This window comes from Aspergillus saccharolyticus (genome assembly GCF_003184585.1).
Source record: "Aspergillus saccharolyticus JOP 1030-1 unplaced genomic scaffold BP01scaffold_23, whole genome shotgun sequence".
NCBI classification, from domain to species: domain Eukaryota; kingdom Fungi; phylum Ascomycota; class Eurotiomycetes; order Eurotiales; family Aspergillaceae; genus Aspergillus; species Aspergillus saccharolyticus.
Genome location: NW_020290633.1, coordinates 190,003 through 206,804, shown reverse-complemented (window position 1 = coordinate 206,804; position 16,802 = coordinate 190,003). Strand labels below are relative to the sequence as shown.

The 16,802-nt window shown below is 51.6% G+C and overlaps 8 protein-coding genes across 8 annotated transcripts; 6 read left to right on the top strand and 2 right to left on the bottom strand.

The window, feature by feature from the left end:
* Positions 1-82: 82 nt before the first annotated feature.
* On the bottom strand, positions 83-918 carry BP01DRAFT_299724 (uncharacterized protein; the record flags this gene model as incomplete). The annotated part of the gene is made up of 2 exons (XM_025571960.1): positions 83-580; positions 622-918. 2 exons carry the CDS (start codon positions 916-918, stop codon positions 83-85), a joined length of 795 nt encoding a protein of 264 aa, XP_025429918.1.
* Positions 919-3,051: 2,133 nt separating this feature from the next.
* Positions 3,052-5,615, top strand: BP01DRAFT_343696 (putative FAD monooxygenase). Its single transcript, XM_025573532.1, has 2 exons — positions 3,052-4,150; positions 4,222-5,615. Exons 1-2 carry the CDS (start codon positions 3,500-3,502, stop codon positions 5,476-5,478), a joined length of 1,908 nt encoding a protein of 635 aa, XP_025429917.1. The 5' UTR covers positions 3,052-3,499; the 3' UTR covers positions 5,479-5,615.
* Positions 5,616-5,871: 256 nt separating this feature from the next.
* Positions 5,872-7,944, top strand: BP01DRAFT_384038 (DUF866 domain protein; the record flags this gene model as incomplete). Its single annotated transcript, XM_025577472.1, has 8 exons — positions 5,872-5,906; positions 6,106-6,220; positions 6,279-6,344; positions 6,436-6,558; positions 6,634-6,762; positions 7,452-7,489; positions 7,603-7,758; positions 7,878-7,944. 8 exons carry the CDS (start codon positions 5,872-5,874, stop codon positions 7,942-7,944), a joined length of 729 nt encoding a protein of 242 aa, XP_025429916.1.
* BP01DRAFT_90645 (uncharacterized protein) lies at positions 7,631-8,333 on the top strand. The gene is made up of 2 exons (XM_025580217.1): positions 7,631-7,632; positions 7,912-8,333. The coding sequence occupies exon 2, from the start codon at positions 8,011-8,013 to the stop codon at positions 8,299-8,301; it is 291 nt and encodes a 96-aa protein (XP_025429915.1). The 5' UTR covers positions 7,631-7,632; positions 7,912-8,010; the 3' UTR covers positions 8,302-8,333.
* A 1,745-nt stretch (positions 8,334-10,078) lies between these two features.
* On the top strand, positions 10,079-11,868 carry BP01DRAFT_358103 (uncharacterized protein). Its single transcript, XM_025575359.1, has one exon. The coding sequence runs from the start codon at positions 10,518-10,520 to the stop codon at positions 11,517-11,519; it is 1,002 nt and encodes a 333-aa protein (XP_025429914.1). The 5' UTR covers positions 10,079-10,517; the 3' UTR covers positions 11,520-11,868.
* A 662-nt stretch (positions 11,869-12,530) lies between these two features.
* On the top strand, positions 12,531-12,857 carry BP01DRAFT_358101 (uncharacterized protein). Its single transcript, XM_025575358.1, has one exon. The coding sequence runs from the start codon at positions 12,576-12,578 to the stop codon at positions 12,765-12,767; it is 192 nt and encodes a 63-aa protein (XP_025429913.1). The 5' UTR covers positions 12,531-12,575; the 3' UTR covers positions 12,768-12,857.
* BP01DRAFT_358099 (MFS transporter) lies at positions 12,745-14,239 on the top strand. Its single transcript, XM_025575357.1, has 3 exons — positions 12,745-13,840; positions 13,930-14,043; positions 14,094-14,239. The coding sequence occupies exons 1-3, from the start codon at positions 12,788-12,790 to the stop codon at positions 14,229-14,231; spliced, it is 1,305 nt and encodes a 434-aa protein (XP_025429912.1). The 5' UTR covers positions 12,745-12,787; the 3' UTR covers positions 14,232-14,239.
* Positions 14,240-14,644: 405 nt separating this feature from the next.
* Positions 14,645-16,674, bottom strand: BP01DRAFT_90562 (MFS transporter). Its single transcript, XM_025580216.1, has one exon. The coding sequence runs from the start codon at positions 16,589-16,591 to the stop codon at positions 15,059-15,061; it is 1,533 nt and encodes a 510-aa protein (XP_025429911.1). The 5' UTR covers positions 16,592-16,674; the 3' UTR covers positions 14,645-15,058.
* Positions 16,675-16,802: the final 128 nt, after the last annotated feature.

Sequence of the window (16,802 nt, the reverse complement as noted above, 5' to 3'; positions counted from 1 at the left end):
TTAGTAAAGGTAAGGGAAAGTCAATGTTCGTCAATCATGAGGCCTAGCCTCATCTCTCCACTACACTGAGTACTTTGTCCGCTCAATCAGGTTCCATCAGCAATAAAACCTGAACCTGCACGACTTCAAAATCCCGCATGGTTTCCAGGGGTGCTCCAAGCATCTCAAGAATATTACGGATGTCGAATACGTGTTTGCGAATGGCACTATCAGGCGCGCAAAATGTGCGAATGCCCATCTCCTTCCCAATGGCTTTCCAGTTGTTCAGATTTATTCTCAGCTGGATCGAGTTGGTAGCGCTGAGTCCATGGAATTGAATTGTTCGAAGGTTTGATAGAATCAACTGGCGCTGAGTCGCTTGGTCGTAATGAAACTCAACTACCTTTGGTCGGTTCTTCGCAGCCCAATAATTGCTGATCTTGGAGATGGATTCATCGGACAACAGACCCCGATTGCACTGCTGCACGAGAAACCGGTTGGCAGCGACGCAAATCATGACCTCCAATTGTGAGTAAAGTCTTGCTTGGGTCGGAGCGTCCAGGGAGATCAGAACGGCCCTTGTAGGTTCCTGTCGGAGAGGCTCAGAATGCTGGGCGTAGAGGTGGGCCTTGAATATATCACCGGTCTTCGCAGATGCATGTCAGAACTCAGTCCATCATCAATGCATGGTGACCCACTTACCAGGTCTTCTACCAACTCTTCGACCTGCATCTTGAGCTTCTTGCCGAATCTACGCAAGCCAAATGTTTTGTGATTACCCTCGGCCAGCTCTTTCAGATCTGCATTATTCCCAAGCCAGCCTTTCTCGCCGAAAAGTCTTTTGTGCGACGGTTTCGGTTCACTCCAGGGATCATCAGCCAGCACATCGTTCGAGCCTGCCACGTTTGGAGACAGGTGAAGGATAGGGCTGAGCTCCATGGTGGCCGTTTGACTGACTTCACGCTCAGAGTATGAATGGTATCGTGGCTGGTGTCCGCAGCCGCTACGAATTGTCACGCTCGGCGCCTCCAGCACACAAACAGAATCATCCCGCTGAGACTGGTGCGTCACGGTTGACGGAATGGACGAGCAGGGCGAGTCGAGAGGTGTAATATCTGAGGAATCGATACCAACAGGGATGTACTCCGATGAGTTTTCGGACCGAGAATCAAACGGCACGTTCGTGTCACTGGTCGGCGGGCTCGTCCAGTAGTTCATGAATGGCTCGTAGAATGGGTTGACTCTCGCGAAGTCTTCATAGTTCAGCTCCCTACCCTTGAAGTCAGTTTCTCAAGGCTGCAGCCAGTCGATCCGTGGGCTTACTGTGACCGGAGCACGGTATACTCTGGGCGAATCCGGTCGCTCATTCTGAGTTATTGGTTTGAGGAGATTTGCTTGATAGGATAATTGAGATTGACATTGAAGATAGGATGAGTGCAAGATGAATTAAACGACATGTAAGTGTGCTGATAAACAAGATCGAGTGGACGGGTGGCTTTTGTATTAGGAGTTGGAGGCTAGATATTGACTGACATCTTTTACTTCTCTATTGTATTATTGCTACGAATACAATGTGTTAAAAGTGAATATAAAAAAGATTCATCGAATAAGGATTGTGTAGCTTCTACCAATCTACGAGCTGTTGGTGGTGGTATAGGGAGTGGGGATACTCCATGTTAACCAGGATAGATTATTATTGAAGGACAACCATAATACAATAGGTTAAGGGTAAGTAACACAGTAATAAGAATAGAATAATGAATTCAACCCTTATACTTATTAAGTCCTGATTGGCCCAATGGAGTTATAAATAATGCTAGCAAGCAAGTGTTCATACATCAACTAGTGAATAACTTGCAAGGAAGCGCAAATGGCGCCTAAAAAAGTAGTGGAAGTTCAGTAGTGGATGAGCCAGGATACAATCTATCTCTGACCTAGGACATCCCTTCTTAAATATGATCCTGACACTGTATGCGGCGGGAAAGTTGGCGTAAGCGAGGATGAGTACAACCTTGACCCTTGCTATCAGGCCACGCTTGGTAGTTTGGCATGAGACGGACTGCAACATGCATCATTTTGCTGTATAAAAGTACAGTAAAGAATATCCTGGTTCGAGCTCTGGCAATTCAATGGACAATGGCTCCTCGAGCCACGCGCACCACGAACGAAGCGAGAACAAGGCAAGGACAGTCCTAGTTATATACTGCCTATGTTCCTAATCTCTCTCAAGCCGCTAAGATTAAACCATAAGTTGTCGACAGTCTCCTTCATTGTTGATCCAGGCATCGTATCAGTAAGAAGCCGGGAAACTGCCTTGTCTACAGGCTTTACAAGGCCGGTTGTGATTGCTATCTCACGAGTTATGAGCGTAAGACTGCATTGACGAGTGCATACGCAAGGAAGTATCGGAATCAGCGACTCTAGCCTCTCAATGGTCACAAGGATAAGCTACGGTCTCCCATGTAACTGCTATTGGTTGTCCCCCAATTACCGGGCACATGTCCCATGGGGTCGAGATCTACCGGTGATCTGGGGCCCGCGTCAGTCGGGATCGAGCTCAAGGCACTGAGACCGGTAGACAGCTCCAGAGGAACAGAATCTCGGGGTAAGTTGCCGGGTTCTGGTCGGGAGTATCGGAAGTAGAAACAGGCTGGTTGATAGGCCAAGCAGGGCTCATGGCAATGTCTATAGGATCAATGCATGTTGATGCTAATATTGATGCGATGGTATTGGAATGGCACAGCCCTAAGCAGTATTTATTTAGATTCATCGTCTGTAGTTTCTGCACACTATAAATGAAGTACAAATGTAATGCAGACAATTTAACTATGAGCCTCGATGCGAGACCAACTCCCCCTAAAGTGGTATTGAACTCCGCGGATTCCGAACACCCGTTCGGCCTTCGGCAGCCCTTCGACCATTCAAGACGAAGGGATTGGGAGCGGAAATCCCGAAAGAGGCTGCCGAAGAGCATAAGGTCACGTGTCATTCCTCCACCTGCCGAATCGCTAGCCGCTGCTAAAGGGATTGAAGTGTGGAGGCTCGGATCACAGACCGGCAATCTCAGCGACTCCCCGCAATCCCCCCCATTGGAGCTGTCGCCTGCGTCTTGTACTGTAATCCCATATTCTTGGGTCAACTGTGGCACTGTGCACCTCTGTGACTTGTCGCCCATTCACCACCCCCCAGGCTCCTCCACATTCTAGCCCATTATGAAGTGCCGTTCTACGTCTCCGTTGCCTGCAGCTTGGCTGTCTGTGGTGGATCCCTGCCTTCAGCTTTCCATTCAATATTTATACCACCACCATCCTCATGTCGACTGAATGGATGTTTTTTCTTGCATCATCAGCAGACTAATACCAAATCTCTCTCTCTCTCTCTTTATCTCCTCTCTCTTCGCTATCACTCTCCACTCCAAAACTTCGTGGCTGATGGTTGTGAACTTGAACCTCTAATCCCGGCAACTATTATTTATTCGACGTTATAGTCAACCACCTCACCCTTCGGTCGCACAGCCATCATGGTTCAGTCGCAAGAAAAGTACGACATTGTCATCGTGGGCGCTGGCCCCGTCGGCATTCTTTTGTCGCTTTGCATGTCTCGTTGGGGTTACAAGGTTAAGCATATCGACAACCGTCCGGTTCCCACCGCCACTGGCCGCGCCGATGGTATTCAGCCCCGCTCCACTGAGATTCTCCGAAACTTGGGCTTGAAGCGCCAGATTATGGCCTATGAGCCCGCCAAGGTTTACGATGTCGCTTTCTGGGATCCTCTGCCCGGCAACCAGGGTATTCACCGCACCGGAAGCTGGCCCAGCTGCCCACGCTTCATCGACACTAGATATCCCTTCACCACCCTTGTCCACCAGGGCAAGATCGAGCGCGTCTTCCTCGATGAGATTCAGAAGGCCGGTACCACCGTCGACAGACCCTGGACCATCGTTGGCTTTAAGAACGATGGTCTGGACGAGACATACCCAGTTGAAGTGCAGCTGAAGTGCATTGACACCAACGTGATCAAGACCGTCCGCAGCAAGTACCTCTTTAGCGGTGAAGGTGCTCGCAGCTTCGTCAGACAGGAGCTGGGCATTCAGATCCATCACAAGGATCCTATTTCCTACGTCTGGGGTGTCATGGACGGTGTTGTGAGGACTAATTTCCCTGATATCGAGGTAAGCTTCCCACACATTTGATCTGGAAAGAAAGAAACTGGCATTTACTAACTGTGCATTGCGAATTTTAGACTAAGTGCACGATTCACTCCGATGCCGGCTCCATCATGGTCATTCCTCGTGAGGACAACATGGTCCGTCTTTACGTTCAGATTGCCTCGTCGACGGATCCCGATTTCAACCCTCGCAAGACTGCCACCGCCGAGGAAGTGCAGGAGACCGCTAAGAAGATCTTGAAGCCCTACTGGGTTGAGTGGGACCGTGTTGAATGGTACTCTGTCTACCCCATTGGCCAGGGTATCTCGGAACGGTATACTCTGGACGAGCGGGTGTTCATGGGCGGCGATGCTTGCCACACTCACAGCCCTAAGGCTGGTCAGGGTATGAACACCGCCTTCCACGATGCCCTTAACATGGCCTGGAAGATCCACGCCGTTGAGTCCGGGTTGGCCAAGCGCGAAATCCTCAAGACTTATGAGAGCGAGCGCAAGGATATTGCTGAAACCCTTCTGAACTTCGATAACAAATACGCTGCTTTGTTCTCTAAGCGTCGCCCTACTGCCGGCGAAGTCGGTGAAGCCAGCCACAACGCCGCTACAGCTAACGCCGAGGAGGACCCGTTCGTCAAGACCTTCAAGGAGTCTTGCGAATTCACCAGTGGCTACGGCGTTGCCTACAAGTCCAATGTCTTCACATGGGACGAGACTCATCCCGCTCAATCTCCTCTTTTCAACATCCCTGGCGTGAAGCTGACCCCGGGTCGTGCCTTCACCCCCAGCACCGTCACCCGTCTGGCTGATGCCAACTTTGTGGAACTGGAGCAAGAGATTCCTGCCAATGGTGCATTCCGTATCTTCATTTTCGCCGGTAAACAGGCCAAGACCAACAAGGCTATCGCGGACTTCGCTGCCAACTTGGAGAAGGAGCGCTCTTTCCTCTCGGTATACCGCAGAAGCGACATCGCTGATGTCTCTTTCTTCGAGCGCCACCTTCCTCACTCTAAGCTGTTTTCCCTGTGTGTGATCTATGCCTCTGAGAAGAACCAGGTCGACATGGCGGCTGTGCCTAAGATCCTGCGGGATTACCACCACCACATCTACGCTGATGACCTCCCCGACGTGCGGGTTCCCAACGCCAAGTTTGCTGCTCACGAGAAGCTTGGATTCGACCCCGAGGTTGGCGGTGTTGTCGTCACCCGTCCCGACAGCCACGTTGCTTGCACTGTGCAATTGGTGGAGGGCAGCGGCACCGTCGATGCTCTCAATGCCTTCTTTGGCTCTTTCTCTACGAAGCCACTGGGCCAGGACCAGCAGGCTAGCCGCCTGTAAGGGATGGGTTTTGCAATGCCTGTAATTTATGCTTAAAGATTCTGCCCTTCCGCTTTCGGGTCCGATGTAAATAGTTTCCTTGTTACATTTGGTTTTTGTTCACTTCATTGCAGCGGTTGCGACCTGGCATGGTTGGCGTTGTCGTATATTTCTTCTAGAAATTCAATTCTGTTCCTTCATACTGAACTGTGAGCATTCAACTCCTCGGTAGCCCATCAAAGAACTGTCGCGAACAGCTCAACTAGAAGCAAATGATGTAAAGGCGGCGAGGGCGGCATAGCTTGCCGTAGGGTGCAAGATTGTTGCAGCCCCGCACGGGAACTGAGTATGACTTCGTCCTTGCCAGGCAATTTGCCCAACTAAAACACCACATCACCGAGTCAATCCCCCAAAATGCTTTCCTTGGTCCTTTCTGCAGAACTCACTGGGTAAGTGCTTACTCGTACTCAAGTATAGTTCTAAAACTCGGGTCTGTGGGTTTCACCCACAAGGTTCTCATAATTCTCACTTTTGAAGATTTACTCTTCCCCGCACCTGACGCAACTCGGCTTCGCGTCTTTCTGAATGCATGCATGAGAACTGTGGAATGGCCTGACCTATAGCTGATTCACACACGCTTGAATACAGAGTCAACGGACTTCGTCCTAAGGACACTGAAGAGGAGCCCTACTATTTCACCTTCAAGGTCCAATGCACGGGCTGTCGCGAGGTTCACCCCAACTGGGTCAGCTTCAACCGCTTTGTAAGACTCTTTGCCCCTCACCTCTTATCCGTATTCGTCAGCTTACAGTTCAATCTAGGAGCAACATGAGATCCCCGGAAGTCGGGGCGAGGCCAACTTTGTGTGGAAGTGCAAGCTCTGCGGGGTGAGTCAATTCGAGAGATTCTTGCTATGCCTCCCGTTCCCGCCCCCTCGTCAATGACGCCAAACATACTGATCTGCCGCGTGCTGGATAGAAAACTCACTCTGCCTCGATCGTCGCGGGCCCCAACGCTTATGAAGCGAACGACAAGCGCACTGGCCAGAAGGTGATCGACATCGACTGCCGTGGTTTGGAGTTTACTGAGTTCAAGCCCGATGTAAGTACCTGCTCGGATATGATGGAATCTACGTCTGTATATTACTTGTCAGGAGCTAATGCAGTCTGTGATCAGGGTGAGTGGGAAGCTAAGGGTGTTGAGTCCAACACTCCGTTTACTGCCATCGATTTGTCTGAGGGAGAGTGGTACGACTACGATGAGAAGGCTGGAGATGAGGTCGCTATCAAGGAAATCTCCTGGACTGTGGGAAGATCCTAGATGCCACGCATGGCTTCTCTTGGAGATTGTTTCTCTCTGTTTCATTTGTACAATTGTCAATGAATGCAGCGTTTGAGCTAAAGTTAATGTATTGACTGTCATTTGGTATCGAAGCTGCTTCTAAGACTTGCTATGCATTTACATTACGCTATAAAGGTTTCAGTACGAAGTACCATAGCGAGATGCTACTAAATACCTCTTACTCTAAGCCTACAATGATCTCTTTCTAAGCTCGATACAAGATTTGAGCAACAGATAGATATTGCAGTGCTCCGGAAGGCGGTGTGCGTTTTATGTACTGTGATTGGCCTATACCCGCGTCTAGCCGCATCACATTTTCGCGGTGTCTCCAGCCCCGGCCGCCGTCAACTTGGCGATGCTGCGATAGTCGCTCGACACCCTCACCTCCCAATCCTAAACACAACGACAAACTCTGCCTCGATCTCCACGCGGGCATCCGACATTTCTCTCCCGCCAATCAGTTCTCCTTTCCCGCGCAAGGTCTCCCACTCCGGTTCGCCGTACCAGTTCCGAGCTTGCTGAATAACTAGCATCCGATCAGATTCCACCGATATGAGTGTACGCAGCGCGTTCTTTCCTCCCACACCATTTTCCTATCATCACGAGAGGAGACAGATCGTGAATCATGACATTGCTGACTTCCTCTTCTACAGTTCAACCCCGTCAACCCCCGCCCTTTCCTTCAAGCTAGGTATGCGAACCTCTGCCGACCATCTTTCGTCTCGAGCTTCCCAACCCCACTCTCGTTGCCATACGAACATCCATTCCATTTAATCAGAATTTAATCATTGTTCATGGCTGTAGGGTCGGCGAAGAGGTCATCATCCGCCTGAAATGGGGCCAAACAGAGTACAAGGGCAAGCTGGAGAGCATCGACTCGTACATGAACGTGCTGCTGCGGGATACGGAGGAGTTCATTGACGGCAAGAACACGGGTACTCTGGGACTGGTGCTGATCAGGTGCGTAATCACTATTGCTCTACCTTTAGCATTCTCGGATGGTGAAGGCCATGGGATTTGCTGAGGCTGGATTGAACTGTCCTGAACAGAAATCGCTAATACTGTCTTGCCCAACACAGATGCAACAACATTCTCTGGATGGGCTCCGCCGACAACGTTGAGATGACGGATCTTGGACTGCGGTAGAAGACGCCGGCCGGCAGTCAGGGGGCGAGGGTTCCTATAACGCCATTCGAGCCGTGATTACCTACCATGCGACTGAGGCGGAGAAACGACGCGGCATCTCTTTTTTTTTTCCCTCCTTCTGTTGCCAGATGCCAAATCGAACATCTTTCTCGCCATACAGAAGGACACGAGTACTACTCCGTTGTCTTCCCCTGCCGCAGACAAAAGGAGATTGTTGGGCTTGAAAGAAGGTCATGGGAGGATATCAGGATCGAGTGGATGGAGGAAATTGAACGAATGGGTGGTGGAGAGACGAGCGAAAACTTTCACCCAACCTTGCATTTTCATTTCTTTTCTCATTATGTCTTTCTGGAATAAGGCGTTCTATTGAATATCATTTGCCTCTTTCGACGGTGGACTTTGTGAGATTAGTCTGTGGGTTTTAACCACGTATAAGTTTGTACGGAGCTTTGTGATGGCGCTTGATTTCTGGATTGATGTCTGGGTCTGAGGCGAATGGCACCAGGACCTTTATTGGTGCTGGTGACTGCTTGTTGTGTGACGATAAAGTGCCTGTTACATTCGGTGGTGGGAATGAGTGTCTCATTTTAAAGAGACCAGTCTCGAAATGGTTGATGAAGCAGTCATCTCTCATCCTGATATCCTCCAGTTCTCGTATCCAAGTCAGGGCAGGTACTCCAGAGCGCTCGCAGCTTTCCCTTATAGCATCAAATGTTGCTCGATCGTTTGTCGAGTTCATTTAGCTCATCCGGACTACATGGTGAAAAGGCTTTCTCGTGGCTCGTTCTGTAACTAAATGAAAACATGTTCGCTGAGATGCCCCATAAGTTCTGTCTTTGAAAGCATTAACTCATCCTCTTTCATGGTGAATTGATATGTCCTTCACCCGCCATGTCCAGCCCAATAACCCATCACCGGGATTATGAAAACTCACTTAGATGCAGAGCTCGCACCATATTGCGGACCTCTCACAACGATGTTTGGAAGTAGATTATAGCCTGAAGTCGTTATCTTCTGTCTTCTGCACAGGACTACTTTTCCGAGAGCCTTCAATTCTGTGTTCATTTCGACGAATATCCCCTTCTACCTTAGCACGGTCAGTCGACAGTCGTATAATGCTGATTACCTCAGACATCAGCAAGATACCCAACCTTGTGGACTGGCAAGAGATTTGACGGCTCCTATTGCGAGAGACTTTTACTTGGCCTGGACAGTGACGTATAACACGATTGCTAACGGGCTCAACCACTTTCATAGGGCTGACATTGATGATGAAACGAGTTATCTCGACAGGCACAGGGCAGCCGACAAGCGGATACGACTCCTTCCTCCCCGCATCGGCCTTTCTCCGGATTCCTTTTTCCTCTCCCATAGTTACTCTCCTCCACACCATCGCATGTCCATCTCGACGACTCTGACCATCAACATGGAGCAAACGGTGGAGGAAGATGGTGTTCAAGCAACCTATCGTCTCGCAAGATCCCCGACACGTTGACTACCTCTTATCAAATCATCCAGCGCCCGTTGAGCCTTTGCTCATCACAACTCCACCCACCTTCTTCTAGTATCACATGGTGGCGACAACCTTCATGAAATTCTCGGTTAATTACATGCACCGCAGGGTTCGAGCCCCTTCTTCGCAGAGCGCGGGTTGCCGATATTACACCCTCGTCTCGCCCTCGGTTATCCTACTCGCTTGAGAAATAGTGCTCTCCAGGCACAGGCAAAAGCATCACCACGCATAATCCTGCAGCGGGAGCTCCGCAGCAGCAGCAACAGTGTCGTCGTTTGTGGATCGGGAATGATGACTGTGCGCTTGCACTGTACAGAGAATGACTATTATGGAATTCTTCTCGATCACTGGAACCATGGATGAAGCAGGTCAACCGATTTCCAATGACGATCCAGTGCCACAACTCCTCCTCCGCCCCCCGACCTGATCTGCCGGTTTCATCTCCATCTGGTATAGTTTGAAAAATATTGTGGATAGCCCCGAAAGAAAAAGTGGAAAAATTCTCGATCGCTGCCGCTATCTTAAGTTATCAGCGTGGGCGGCCTCCTTAAAATGGCCCAGCCCTTCCACTGGCTGTTCCTTGAATGCATCTTTCTTTAGGAGAGTGCCCGTGTGCTCTTTTCTTAGCGTCTAAATTGCTTTGCTTTTTGTTTCCTATTTCATCATGACTCTTTTGGTCCCTAATGATATACTCCTCCTGGTAGGGGAGTTCGTGGAAAATCATCAAGACCGCTACAACCTCCTTTTCGTATCTCAGCAGTTCCATGAGCTGTTCCGACGCTTGCTCTATCGAGATGCTGCTCTCAAGAGCTGCATCCAGGTCCATTCCTTTATAAGAGCGCTGCTTCACCGTCCCGAGCTGGCTCGGGCTGTCCGCACCTTGAACTTTCATGACTGGGAGTCCCGATCAGCGCGATGTTTCTCTCTTTCTCCTGCCGACTTGACACCCTTCGTCGCTTTGACTAAAAGCTTTAGCAATTCAAAAGAGGAACAAGAACAATGGTCCCAGGATCTGTCGGACGGAGTCGAAGAAGCGTGGATCGCCCTTCTTCTGCCCCTGATGGGTAATCTCAGACACCTTCAGCTGGTGTATCCTAAGAACAATGTTTACCTGAATCGCATGATGCAGCGAGCTGTCAAGGGAGCAATGCCATTCGACACTCGAACCGCCTTCCACGCGTTGCGAAGCGTATCGCTTAGCCACCTGCCAGACGAAGAGGACAGTCGAGGAAGCTTCATACCGTCGCAAGTTCTACCATTCTTTCAACTGCCGTCTATGCGCGCCTTTAGCGCCGATTCTGTTGTCGAGTCTACACAGTCAGAACCCAGCGATACGCAATCCACAGAAGCCGAGTCGGCACCCGTAGTTGGCTCTTCGCCCATCTCCGAAATCACTCTCCGCACGAGCAGTGGCTCCAAGGGAATGGAGGGCCTTATTGCTTGCTGCGCTTCCTTAAAGTCGTTCAAGTACCAACACTCCGACTCGCACCTCTTATCAGAGGGCTACCGACCTTCCGCTTTTTATCAGTCACTGGATGCAAGCAAGAGTTGCCTGCAAAGCTTGTGGCTTGACAATGGGGGCACACATTTACCTTTCACCATCGCTGGGGCAAACGAGACGCACGACGAATGGATTGGTTCTTTGACCGAGTTCACCGTGCTCAAGGAGCTCCGTATCCGCCTATCCAACCTGCTGGACATCCGCTACCAGCTGGATCCGTCATCTCCACTTCCCGATGTGCTCCCCCAGTCCTTGGAAGCATTGTATGTGGAAGGATGCAAAGAGAACTCGCTGGTCATGCTGGTGGGACAACTGAAGTTGGTGCTTCAAAAACGGAAGCAGCAGTTCCCCCGGCTGAAGCGATTGGAGATCGAGGGTTTCTTCCACGATGGGGAAGACGAAGAAGCGTCTGGTTATCAGTCTTCTGGCTCGATGAGGGAGAGGTTCATTCGCCCACGGGTGTATGAGATGATTGAGCCGCTACGCGAGGCTTGTTCCGACGCCGGAATTGATCTCTTCCTCCGCGACCGCGATTGTCCGGAGACGATGGGAGCATGTTAGTGATGACGTCATCACCTGTTGATAAAAAACTAGTTAGTCACGCGACCGATAGATTTTAGCGCTCATTGCTTTGGATAATACCCCCATAGATACCTTCAGGATGTTTTGGTGTTGCTATCTGGCTCTATTTTGGGGGTGTAGCTTTGTTTCTAACTTCGTCTGAAGATACGATTAATCCGTTTGTTTATCGAGATGACGGGATGGTCGAATAGAACGTTCTGCAATTTGAAACACAAACAGAAATTTGTAAGAAAGAATGTGCATCATGCTGCTCATCAGAAGATCACTTCAAATTAGACACAAGCCCGCCAAGACGGGATTGACGGTGAAGATGAAGCCACTGGGGAAATCCAGGACGATCTTCTTGCCATAAAACTCTCCGTGATCCCGCAAGCTTATTTGACTTATCCGCCCTTTCTTCTGATCCTCGCTGGGAATATGGCTGCTGACACACGCGGATGCTAGTGGGGAAACCTTATTTATGTGATCGAGTTTCTCTCTTATGAACACTTGTGCTAGCATATCCTCCTCAAAACATGTGTGTTCCTTACCGTTAACGTGGCTATTGATGTAGCAGTTTGTTCTGGACCGTGGCCAGGTCGGATAACCGGCACTCCACCGTCTCGAGCGAGGATGATTCAGCATCGATTCCCAGTCTGAGGCACTGCCCTTGGGTACCTGAATGATGTCAAGCCGGGTCATGCTTACAACTGTTCATCCGCTGAATGAAGCATTCACTTCCCTGCGCGTGGCTTCTGTCCGGTCTCGTTGCTTGCCACCCGCATCCGATATCCGATCCTTATGACGTTGTCGGTCCCTCGGTTTGGGGGGTCAGCATCCTTGCGAGATTGTTTTTACATCATTTGGGGTCCATGCGGAGTACATAAAACAGAGAGGAGGCACAATGGCAGGCAACACGTATCAGTTATTCTTTCAGGCGACATTTGGCTGCAGCACTGACTATGGCGGAGAGAAACGCACAGACCGGCAGCCCGTCCCCGGATTTGTCGGCGCATCGGCCGAGTCATTCTAGCGCGTCTAGCACTGCTGTACATGATGATGTCGAAAAGCAACAGGCAGACCGTCCAGATGAGAGCAGCAAAGACCCAAATATTGTCGATTGGGATGGCCCAGATGATCCGGTATGTTGTTTTCTTGACCTATTTTGGATTCTGGAACATCACTGATCATGGAATCGATCTTGCCAGGAGTATCCCCCAAATTGGTCTCGAGCTCGAAAATGGATGATCAGCGTCATATTGGGTCTGATGACCGTGTCAGTCACATTTGCCTCGTCTGTCTTTAGTACGGCGGCCTCGGTGACGGCCGAGGAGTTCGGCGTCTCGGAAGAGGTGATGATTCTCGGTACTAGCTTGTTTGTCCTAGGATTTAGCTTCGGGCCCTTGGCGTTCGGCCCTCTTTCTGAGTTATACGGTCGCAAGAGACCTCTCTTCCTCGGCTTTTTCATCTTTGCCATCTTCCAGATTCCCGTGGCGGTGGCCCAGAATCTGCAAACTATCTTTGTTTGCCGGTTCTTCGGCGGTTTCTTCGCCAGCGCTCCGCTCGCCATCGTTGGCGGTACGCTGGCCGACTTCTTCAACCCGGTGGAACGCGGTATCGCCATGGCTGTATTCGCGGGCAGTACCTTCGTTGGCCCCGTTGCCGGCCCCATCGTGGGTGGGTTCATCACGATGTCGTATCTCGGCTGGCGCTGGACCGAGTACATAACCGCAATCATGGCCTTTTTCTTCGGGGCCGTGGGGTTCTTGATCGTGCCCGAGACTTTTGCACCGGTGCTGCTGCAACGCCGCGCACGACGTCTGCGCTACGAAACGCGCAACTGGGCTCTTCACGCCCGGTCTGAGGAACAACCGGTCGACCTGAGGAACATCGCGCACCGATATCTCGTGCGGCCGATCCTGATGCTTTTCCTCGAGCCGATCCTGCTTCTGATCACATTGTACATGGGCTTCATCTACGGGTTCCTGTATCTGTGTTTCGAGGCCTACCCGATTGCCTTCCAGGACATGCGCGGGTGGAACGAGGGCGTGGGCGCTCTGCCTTTCGTTGCGGTGACGTGTGGCGTGCTCGTCGGCTGCGGGATTATCATAACGTTCACAAAAACGCGGTTCCAGGCGGTCCTGCGCCGGGAAGGCCACATTATTCCCGAGGAGAGGTTGATTCCGATGATGATAGGTGGTGTGCTGTTGCCGGCGGGGATGTTCTGGTTTGGCTGGACCTCGAGCCCGTCTATCTCATGGGTGCCACAGGCGATCGCGGGTGGGTTCCTTGGGGCGGGAATTTTGTTGATTTTCATGCAGGTGAGTTGATCCCTTCTTATAGGCTGGCATCTATTCTCGTCTACTTTGCGATTCCTGTATATGGTGGTTAACCACAGTGTTTGATACAGGGTCTGAACTACATCATCGACTGTTACGGGGTGAATTCCAACTCGGCTATTGCAGCAAACTGCTTGTTCCGTTCCGCCTTGGGGGCAGGCTTTCCGATGTTCGCGTTGCCGATGGTAGGTCTTTCGACTCATATGAGTATGAAGAGGGCTAATTGGGTATATAGTTCGATAACCTCGGCGTCAACTGGGCGATGACTCTACTGGGATGCTTGACTGCGATACTGTTTCCAGTGCCGATTCTGTTCTATATCTTTGGAAAGCGGATTCGGTCGTGGAGTCGGTTTAGTCCGAGTGAAGAATGAGGATGAGGTGCATGGGGTGTAGGTGGAGAATTGTCTTGTGCATATTTTTCTATTTCTCATGTTGCACATATTGACGAGTCATGAGGTTTGACGATCTGTTTTTGATATCGCTCGAGCTTAAATCTCTCTCTTATACTTTTTTTAATTAATCCAAAGTCTTGCATCATGATACCAGCATGCATCTTGAATCTGAGTCTCAGTCATACAGTGACTCCTATGACACGAATGTGATAAGCCCAACACCTCCTGACCAAGATATCAACTCATCATACCATATGTAACCACAATATACCCCCAATCACGGATCAACTGTCCCCCAATCCTCACCGCATGATCACCCGGCAGCTCCACCGGCTCCATCCCAACCCTCCTGTAGCTTATTAAGAATTGAAGTATCTAAGTTAAAATGAAGAACAGGGAACAGCCCTAGCTCCGTCTGTACAATGGAGCAGATTAAGGGTCTTGCTAGCCGCCAACGAACCCCCCTTCCAGTCTAGCCTATCATCCCTACCCCTGCCAAGCAGTCAGACTGAGACACGGGTCGGGCTTGGCTTCAATTGTTGTGCACCATATAGTGGGCGGAGGTTGCGGGATTCGAGAGCCCAATTGAATCGGTATTGATTAAGTACAATGCATTGCTGCTTGATTGATGGGCTTGAATTGTTCAGTCTTGGATAAACTCGTATTTATTGATCACGTGATGATTGAGGTATGTCCAGTCCTCTAACATGTTGACTTTTTCCAAGTATGCACTCTAATTATCGGATACCGGGTCTGCGTATAAGAGAGACCATGTTCAAGTCGGTTGACGAAGGCACTACTCGACCTCAGGCCTCGGTATCGCGCCCCTGTCGCTTGCGCACCTCCTGCTCCGGCTCCGGCAAATACCGCGCGGCAACCGACAACCCCATCGCCAGCACAATCATCAGCACCCAAATGGCATATCCTCCCGCTAACTGTGTCCTTGCCCCCAGGGCAAACAATGTCGTAAACAGGGCCGGGTTAAACGCCCGCAGTCCGCTCACGCCCGTCAAGGCCAGCGCGTTCAGCGTGCCCAAGACCCGCGGCGAGGGGGCGATGTCGTTCAGCGCGAGCTGGATGGCGGTGAAACTCATACTGACGCCACACCCCAGCACGAGTGCCACCGGCAGGAAGACCCAGAATACCGTGACGGCGGCGTCACTCCCCTGGCGCAGCAGCGCATTGCCCGCCGGGCAGGCCAGGAAGAAGAACGGGTAGGCGTAGGCGCACAACCGAATCACCCCGTTCGACCCGATGCGCTTCTGCAAGGGCGGGAAGACCAGCAGCAGCCAGGCCGCCTGCGCGGCGCCGTTCAGCCCCATCATCAACGAAATCTGTCGGGGCGTGAAGCCGTATCCACCGAGCTGCACCGGCGTGAACCAGAAAACCGGGACGATCGCCGTGTAGGCAAACGCGAGCACCATGATGTGGCCGTAGGTGTAGATGACCATCCCCACCCCGGGCGCTCGCAGGAGCTCCCCCGTTGAGAGGTCCTCGGGGTGGTTGCGGTTTGCGACCGGGGCCGTCGCCTCTCCGGGTGGAGCGGCCGCAGCAGGCTCCCGTGTCAGGGTCTCCTGGACGAACAGCGCGCTCGACACGGCAGCGGTTGCCCCGATCATCGCCACGACCAGGCTCGAGAGCGCGTACGGGTAGTCCGCGAAGAAGCCGACCTGCCCAAACACCCCAGGGTACTGGCGGACGGGGTCGGCCAGGCTCCCTCCCAGCAGAGGGCCCAGGAAGATGCCCAGGTTCCCGCTGAAGGCGAACCAGCTGAAGGCACGGGCTTGCGTCTTGCTCGTGCTGTGCTCGGCCACCATGGTGCGGATGGTGACGATGGTGCCGGCGAAGACCCCGGCCAAGCACCGGAAGAGAATCATCTGCGGGATCGACTGGGCAAGCCCAAAGAGGCCCGTCGCCAGGGTCACGCCGAACAGCGAGACGACCAGCACCGGCTTGCGTCCGACGCGGTCGGCCAGCCGGCCCCAGAAGATCATGATGATCGCTTGCGTCAGGGAGAAGAGGGACTCGATCAGCCCGCTGTAGAAGCCGACATCGGAGTCAGGCACGTCCCCGTTGTCCTGGACCATTTGGCTGACATAGGGGAAGATGGAGAAGAAGGCGAGCGGCTCAATGACCCGGGCGTAGCAGAGTAGCAGGATTTGAATTTTGGGCAGAGGCTTGTCGTCCTCGTCAGCTGCCGCATGGTCAGCATTGGCGGCAGCGTCTGTGTGTCTGTTGGGTGACAGGAGAGCGGTGGTCTCGTCTACGTGACTGTCTCTGTCTGCGTCATCGAGACGAGCAGCCCGGTTTGACCGGATAGACGATGTTGTGGTGACCATCGACGGGAATGGTTGCTGCTCAAATGTGAATTAAAATTGATAAGAAAATATGGAGTAAATGAAGAGATGGATCTTGCAACGCGAATGCATGGGTTGCCTTACCGGGAACACCCGGGATCCGGGTTAATCCGACCCGAGCTATAGAAAGTAGTGGTGAAATATGATTTGACATATATTGTGCAAAAACTGCTAAGATCTATGCATCGGCAAT

Coding starts and splice junctions, on each gene's coding strand:
- BP01DRAFT_343696 (XM_025573532.1), top strand. CDS start 3,500: ATGGTTCAGTCGCAAGAAAAGTACGACATTGTCATCGTGGGCGCTGGC. Junction 4,151..4,221: donor CTAATTTCCCTGATATCGAG/GTAAGCTTCCCA, acceptor TGCGAATTTTAG/ACTAAGTGCACGATTCACTC.
- BP01DRAFT_90645 (XM_025580217.1), top strand. CDS start 8,011: ATGCGACTGAGGCGGAGAAACGACGCGGCATCTCTTTTTTTTTTCCCT.
- BP01DRAFT_358103 (XM_025575359.1), top strand. CDS start 10,518: ATGGGTAATCTCAGACACCTTCAGCTGGTGTATCCTAAGAACAATGTT.
- BP01DRAFT_358101 (XM_025575358.1), top strand. CDS start 12,576: ATGATGTCGAAAAGCAACAGGCAGACCGTCCAGATGAGAGCAGCAAAG.
- BP01DRAFT_358099 (XM_025575357.1), top strand. CDS start 12,788: ATGACCGTGTCAGTCACATTTGCCTCGTCTGTCTTTAGTACGGCGGCC. Junction 13,841..13,929: donor TTTTGTTGATTTTCATGCAG/GTGAGTTGATCC, acceptor TGTTTGATACAG/GGTCTGAACTACATCATCGA. Junction 14,044..14,093: donor CGATGTTCGCGTTGCCGATG/GTAGGTCTTTCG, acceptor TTGGGTATATAG/TTCGATAACCTCGGCGTCAA.
- BP01DRAFT_90562 (XM_025580216.1), bottom strand. CDS start 16,591: ATGGTCACCACAACATCGTCTATCCGGTCAAACCGGGCTGCTCGTCTC.